At 34.7% G+C, this 7,794-nt stretch overlaps 1 protein-coding gene across 1 annotated transcript; it reads right to left on the bottom strand.

The window, feature by feature from the left end:
- Window positions 1-954: 954 nt before the first annotated feature.
- Window positions 955-4,334, bottom strand: LOC141380980 (uncharacterized). The gene is made up of 4 exons (XM_073943194.1): window positions 3,863-4,334; window positions 3,537-3,640; window positions 3,302-3,451; window positions 955-2,338 (listed from the first exon to the last, which is right to left on the bottom strand). Exons 1-4 carry the CDS (start codon window positions 3,939-3,941, stop codon window positions 1,913-1,915), a joined length of 759 nt encoding a protein of 252 aa, XP_073799295.1. The 5' UTR covers window positions 3,942-4,334; the 3' UTR covers window positions 955-1,912.
- Window positions 4,335-7,794: the final 3,460 nt, after the last annotated feature.

The following is a 7,794-nucleotide window of genomic DNA, read 5'->3' as shown; positions in this document are numbered from 1 at the left end:
CAAAGAGGGAAAAAATCACTTTCGCGAACGCTCACGCTCAATCTGCCCAGTTGGTGGAATGAACTCCCGAACTGCATCAGAACAGCAGAGTCACTCGCTATTTTCAAGAAACGACTAAAAACTCAACTATTTAGTCTCCACTTCACTTCCTAATCTGCAATTGCCTCTTTGAATATCACACTAACTGTACAAATAAAAAAAAAAAATAAAAAAAAAAATTACTAACACTTCCCTTCTTAGACTTTACAGACCTGAAACTTGCCTTTAGTACTTCTTCATTGTTGCTCTTATAGTTGTGTAAATTGCTTCCTTGTCCTCATTTGTAAGTCGCTTTGGATAAAAGCGTCTGCTAAATGACTAAATGTAAATGTAAATGTAAATTTAATTTGTCTCAAGAGAATGCTTATTCAGTACAGTCAAAATTCTGTAGAACCCCGTCTAAGTGATACCAAATCAAGGAGAGGAGGTGTTGCACTGCAAAGATATACCTATGTCAATATATATATCTATCTATGTCAAAACTGTATGTGTTGCCTTTCGTCCTGCAACACCTGTTACCTGAATATTCGTTCCCACAGGCTAACCCTAAGCCTGTTTAAAGAGCACCACGTAGTGGAACTATGAACAGTTGCCAAATGGCTCCTACACAAATATTGCTACATATAAATAACATATTTCCATATTTCATGTTACATATGTCCATATTTCTTCAGAAATGAGTTCTACAGTCCCATGAACCACTCTTACAAACAATGTTTCCATATTTGACTTTTCTGTGCAATAAGAGAAAGCTCAATTACTGCATTAACATCAAGATGTTTCACTGATGAAAAGACCTTGTTTGTGGTGTGGAGGAGAACCTGTAGCAAGAACCTGTGTTTTATACAGTAAACTTATGTTACATTTGAATAATAATGTAAACCATACAGTCATTTCAAGTAAGTAAAATTAAGTAAGGCATGTAGTTTTTAGTTTATTTGAAACAGCTCAACAGCATAGAAAATTGTCTGGTTGGTGTAAGATTTACACACAAACACAGATACATACACAACATATATGCATGTGCATATTTTTTTTTAATGTTCATTGATTTAGCTTAGTTCACACTACATAACTTTAGACATTGGCAGATACCGGTCCCATTCAGACTACTTGACTTTTCATTTTGTGTCTTTAAATCACTGTGGTACAATACTTTGCCTCAATTGACATTAAATGTAATGTAATCAGCATGACTGGGCACTCCTTACGTATTTGATTTACTTTTACTTGCAGTACTTTTTGCACTTACTGCATTAGGGCTGTATATTAGCACAACTGTGATCATCTACTGCCCTCGGCTGCACAGCAGTGTTGATATACAGCCTAAATGCAGTGCTGCCAGCATATATTCATATAAGCAATTTAAAAGGACAGTTCACACTAAAATAAATATTTATTCTCCCTCAACTAATTCCATACCTTTATAAATTTCTTTATTCTGTTGAACACAAATCAAGATGTTTTGAAAAAAGCCTAAAACCATTGACTTCTTTAGTAGAAAGAAACAAATATTATGGAAGTCAATGGTTACCGGATTTCTACAAAATACCTTATTTAGTGTTCAACAGAAGAAAGAAACTCATAAACGTTTGAAATGAGTAAAGTGTGAGAAAATGATGACAGAATTGTTTAGTAACTTTAATATATTTAAGCATATAAACAAATAAATAAGATACATAAAGAAATACTTTTTAAAATAAATAATTGCATAAAATATAAATGAAAATCAATAACTGATAGTAAGAGTCCAACTGTAAGCATGAGCATTGTATGATTGTCCACAGGTGCCGTCGGGATTCAGTTTATGACACATTTTAGTCCCTGCAAGAAACTGAGAATTAATAATATATTTAAGGATTCCAGTGTAGTTCTAAGTAACTGCTACAGTTTGCCTTGGTGCGAGTGTGCGTGGACACTGAGGGTAAAAATTGTGTTCATCTTTTAAACAAATAAAGCAAAACTCATTGCAACATTCGGGGCATTCCATGTTATAACTCCTAGTACTATTGTGTTTAATCAGTGTACCACACGATGTGTATTTAAGGACTTTTGGACACTGCACTGTACTGTTTGTAAAGTATGGTAAACTGATCAGTGGACAGTTCAGCAGTTCTTCATCTCTGCTTTTACATCCCACATTTCCACACCGATCAGCTCGAGGTGCAGGGCCCTTCCACTCTCTGTTACACTGCCAGCAGAACTTAAAGGTCTTTCTGTTCTTAGATGTACACACAGTGCACGCCACACAGAGATTGGATTGATCTGACCTTTCAATCAAGCTTCCACAGCCAGGACACTGAACACAAAAAGAGAAAAGACAGAGATGAACATTAGCTTTAATGGAACACTCCACTTTCTTTGAAAAGAGCTTATTTTGTAAGTCTCTTGGAGTTAAACATTGAAGTTGAACCATGTTTGAATCCATTCAACCTATTTCTTGTTCTGGTGGGGTCACTTTTAGCTTAGCTTAGCATGAATTGAATCAGATTAGACCATTAGCATTTTGGCAAAAAAAAAAGACTTTTAATAATTTTCCTATTTAAAGCTTGAGTTTTCTGTAGGTACAAAAATTTTTTTTAAATTTTTAAAAAATCTTCAATATTACTGTAACCAGCCTCTCATTCTGGTGTAGTAGAGCAGAAACTCTGCTTCTGTACCATGGTTGAACCAGGCGGAGATTAAAACAAAAAGAATCTGTTTAACCAATCTCATCTATACCTACACTGAAATAAATTACTTTTTTTAAAAAAAAAAAAAGATCTAATAAATTTAATCTTATAATATTCAAAAATTAAATGTCAAAGATACCTAGAATTTCCTAAGTAAATATTTAATATTAACACATTCACTTGATGTAATAAATGAAATGAGTGGAAAGAGTTCAATATTAATATCCATTTACTTGTAATATCTACATATGCTCTAATTGTTGCAAACCTGTTAATTGAATTGAATATTTAAAAAATAAAAGTAAAATAATAAAAATATATATACATTTAGGAGAAAGCTTCACTCAGAGAGCCACTGCAATGCTAACACTAGCTCAAGACCAGTTAGCATTATTAAAGTAAATTTGCTCTTGGGTTGAATGTGTTTAAAATAAAATGAAAAAAAAAAAACATTTCAAGTCAGTGGAAATTTCCCTTTTTTTTCTTTTTTTTTAATTCTACTGTCTTGTCCTATCGCCAAATAATACGACAAATCAACTACCTTTTTTTAACAGATTCTTAATCATATTGAAAAAAAACTGCTTACTTACATCCCTATAGTCAAATTTCTTCTTAACAGTGTTGGTGCCAAGCGTTTCCTCAAACTTCTTCTGCTCATCAAGTGTAAGTTTGGCCAGTTTTCTGACTTCTTCATATGGCCATGTTTTCTGGCAGATTGGACACTTGAACTCATTGTTTTTCTAAATTAAGCATCAGCACACTTGGTTAGTCTTCAGCATTAATATGATTTTTATTAAATGATAAATTAAATTCAGATTGACTCACATCCTTCAGTTGAGCTGTGCAGCAGTCAGTCAGTGTCACAGGATCAGTGATGTGACCACAGGATAACACAGCTCTTAGAACACCGACACCATCATCATATGGGTCTGAAACATTTTACAAAGATCTAAAATAGGTCATATTTATCTTGAAGTCCACAGTTGGCCTGTATTATACTTTGTAATTTAGCAGATGCTTTTACCGAGTTTGCAAAATAAAATTGACAAATTCGTTTTGACTAGAAGCATTTGTGTATGTGTCTGTTTTTTGCTTTTAATATTAGCGAACAAAACATGAATATACGTGAAGTAAACATGCTGCATACTCACCGAGATCGCTGGGTTTTGACACCAATCTGATGCCTTTGTTGAATCGAGTGAATTTCTTAAAGTATGAACCTTCAGACATATTTAACAACTTGTTTAATTTCCGTGTCGCCAACAATTACCAAAGCCTGGTTATTTCCCATTTGGTTTCGGTTTAAAGGTCACGTGGCACGGGGTGTTTCGGTCCGTTGACACGTTAGCAGTCAAATCGGTCAGGAGTGCCCTATAAACAAACACAACTGAACAGAGGATCATATAAATTAGAAATAGCGCTTATTCTTAATAACTGATTACAGTTTTATGGTGAGAAAAAATCCACTTGCATAGAAAAAAGCTCAAATTTGTTGTATATTGTACGATATAAAGAGAAATGTATTATTAATAAAGGTATCACCTTTATCACAAGTAATGCTATAATCTTCTTTTTTACAGTTTTAAAACAGTTCATAAGAAGCAATGAATCACACATTAGAATGGTACAAATTCTATATAGAATTAAATAATACAATATATCTGAAAAGATTTTTTTTTTAAATAACAGATTATGATATGTGTGTGCTTATATAGCTGAGAGTATAAGTACATATAATTAGACTATATGAATAATACTAATACATTATTGCACACCATTGGCAAAAAGGAACATGTTTAAAAGGTCCACAATGTTATTCTATTGAGGGAAGTTTTGCAGGTCAGGTTAGCACATATAGGCATTAAAAAATACAAAGATTACACCTCATTATTGTTTATTTATTTATTTATTTAATTTTGTTATGGGGCCAGGTGGGTTAATATTTGTTTTTTATGCATAAAAATATGTAAGTGTATGTATGACCAGGGCCGGCGCTTCCATAGAGGCGACCTAGGCGGCAATTATATCGAGAGGGTGCTCGCTGCAGAGCCATTTGAGAAGAGCTGAGCTCCAGCGAGGGGGAGCATGAGCTGCCGCTCCTCCTCCTGTAAGCTGTTTTAATGCGTACACCAACCCCACCCCTAACCCTACCCCCAGTGACATCACTCGTAGAAGAAGTGCAAAAAAGGTGGAGCTCAAGCTTAAGCTCCCCCTCTCTGGAGCTCAGCTCTCCTCAAATGGCTCTGCAGCGAGCACCACTTGATTATATCCGCGTCTAGGGTGGCAGAATAGAGAGGGTGGCGTCCCCTATACCCAGTCGCCACCCGCGCCTCAGTTTAGCCGCGTCTAGGGCGGTTTCACTTTAGGTTTGAGGGCGGCGTGACCGTCCTTTGCCTAGAGCGGCAGTTCAGCTTGCTCCGGCCCTGTGTATGACGTATTGTATGTTATGCTATTAAAGTAAATTAGATTATTAAATAAAATTATTTGTAAAGTAAATTATTATATTAGTATTGTACATACATTTACAGTTATTTGATACATACAAATTGTTTACAGCATATGTGCACTTGTAATTTAAAGAACTTTTTCTGCCACTTCACCCATGTTCACTCTAAACTATAGGATTAAATGACTAAACTCACTATAGTTTGACAAGGCGTTGAAGCCCATAAAGTACTTTTGAGACTTTTTAAAGGTGAGAATGTAGTTGTGTCCAATGCTTTTTTGTTTTGTTTTCTTTCTATGCAGTGTAGTCTATAACAGTGCATGTCAGTAATAGGAAAAAAGTATATCCAACAGCAAAATCACTGCATCACTCACCGGTCATTAAGAAAGCCTTGATCAACTGGGAAACAGCAGCTCTCCTCTCTTTCTTTTCATTGCATGTGTTTCTGGTACCTTAATTTTTGATTTTGCATGCTGCATTTCATTTTAATCATTTGGAAGAAATTTGGAATACTTATTTCATCACATTACATGTTTCTATGGCTTTCATTAAAGTGTCTGCCATACAACTAATAAATATATTAGAAATTTTCACAGAAGAAGACCTGCTGGATTTTGTGGAGCCCTCATGGGCAGTGGGGTCCCCCATGATTGTCACCACTTTTCACCCTACTAGCAACAGCTGCTTAGATGTAATATGCCACCTAAGTCACTCAACAAAACTAGCATGTGGAACATTTAAAATGTTAAGAAACACATCTCTGTTTTCAACATAATTTAAATTATTCATGTAACAAAATATGTTTGCACTTGTTAGACTCACATGTGCACTGCAGTTTACTACACTGTAAAAAATGGTTAGGGCAACTTAAAATTTTAGGGCAATAAACTAACTTAAATAGGACATTTTTGAGTCTACTTAACAAATCAAGACAAGTGCAGTAAATGGGTTAAAAGTTGAGTCAACTCATAAATCCTGAAGTCCGTTGCCTTAAAGTTTTAAGTTGACCCAACTTTTTTTTACAGTCTACTTTGCATATCGGGTTTTGATAGAAATTATCATAAAATGCGTACAGATTAGAGTAAAATAACAGGTGAACTATGCCTTAAACATGGTATCTGCTTTCTGGTGTCAAGAAAGAGGTTGAGTAAAATCATTTTATAGAACATATTTAATGCTTTGTGTTTTTACATCATTTTAATAATTAAAACAAAAGCTGTGATATGATCACATCTCTCTGTGGAGCACTGGCTGTTTTTAGACTCCTTGTGCAAACATTAATCTCACTGAATAACAACAATTAATGACAAAATTAAAGTTAACAAGTTTAGTCAATTAGTGCTTTTGTGGTTATTTTGGTGAAAGTATTAAAAGTAATACACAATGGATAAATTAGCAGTAAAAAATGAACTATGACAGAGACTTTAGGCAAAGTCATCTGTTCTTTTACAGAAGCTTGGTTAAGAGAATGCATTTCTTCAAATGGCTATACAATGATTAGAGCTGACAGAGACATTATTACATCCTGAAAGTCAGTTGGAGCAGGTTTGTGCTCTTTTGTACACAACAAATGAGCGACACACTTTAAGATCCACGAACAAACGCGTACCACAGACTATGAAATCCTCTCTGTGTCTTTTAGACCTGCCCAGAGAATTTGGACAGATTATTGTAATTTTAACATATGCTCCAGGCCCAAAATATGACAAAGCTGCAAGCAACATAACAGACAGCTATTATGATGCCTTCGCTCGTTTATTGGATCAACTAATTTTAAGATAAGATAAAAGACAGATATAAAGCTGTGTGCCGCCGTCCATTGGGGACGTCGGATCACAACATCATACTGTTACCCAAATATCGAGCTATAAGTTAAACAAGAAAAAACTGTGACTAAGGAGATACAATTATGGACAGATCAAAGCAAAGAGGGACTGCTTTGAAGATACAGAGTGGCAAGTGTTTTTTGATGCATGTGCAAATGTACATGAAACTACTGATACCATTACATTCTCCATAAGTTTCTGTATAAGCAATTGTGTTAAGACTAAAACTATTCAGATGTACAGTAGCCAAATAATAGGCTATGGTTTACAAAGGATCTTAAAACGTGTAAATGAGGAAAAATCTGCTTTTTTAAATGGAGATACTGAATTGGTTAGAGAGAAAGGAAAGGAACTTAGGGGTCAAATTAAGAAAAGCTAAATAAGCATATAAAGACAAGATTGAGGATAAGTTATTTAAAGGTAGTTCTAAGAAAGCATTGGAAGAAATGAACAGTGTCATGGGAAGAAAGAAACAGGCATGTTTATCACATGGTGCACCTATGGTAGAAGATTTAAATATTTTCTTTGCTAGGTTTGATAAAGGGAAATGCAAAACTGAATGTGAGAAAATATGTTTTAATATTACTGCATATGAGCCCATTAAACTCAATGAGTATGAAATAGCAGCCAGTCTTGCTAGGATCAAGTCAAATAAAGCACCTGGCCCTGATGGGCTTATGATCTCATGGCTGTGACGCAGCTTCAAAAATTTGTTTCAAACTGGAAGTACGAATTTGTTCAAAATAACACAAAAACAACCAATTTTCACTTTTTAGTGTAGTATAGGTGTCCTAATAGTGTTTAATAGGGT

This window comes from Danio rerio, chromosome 25, assembly GCF_049306965.1.
Source record: "Danio rerio strain Tuebingen ecotype United States chromosome 25, GRCz12tu, whole genome shotgun sequence".
Classification (NCBI taxonomy): domain Eukaryota; kingdom Metazoa; phylum Chordata; class Actinopteri; order Cypriniformes; family Danionidae; genus Danio; species Danio rerio.
Note: the sequence above shows the minus strand (reverse complement) of the source record. Positions and strands in the feature narration are given on the sequence as shown.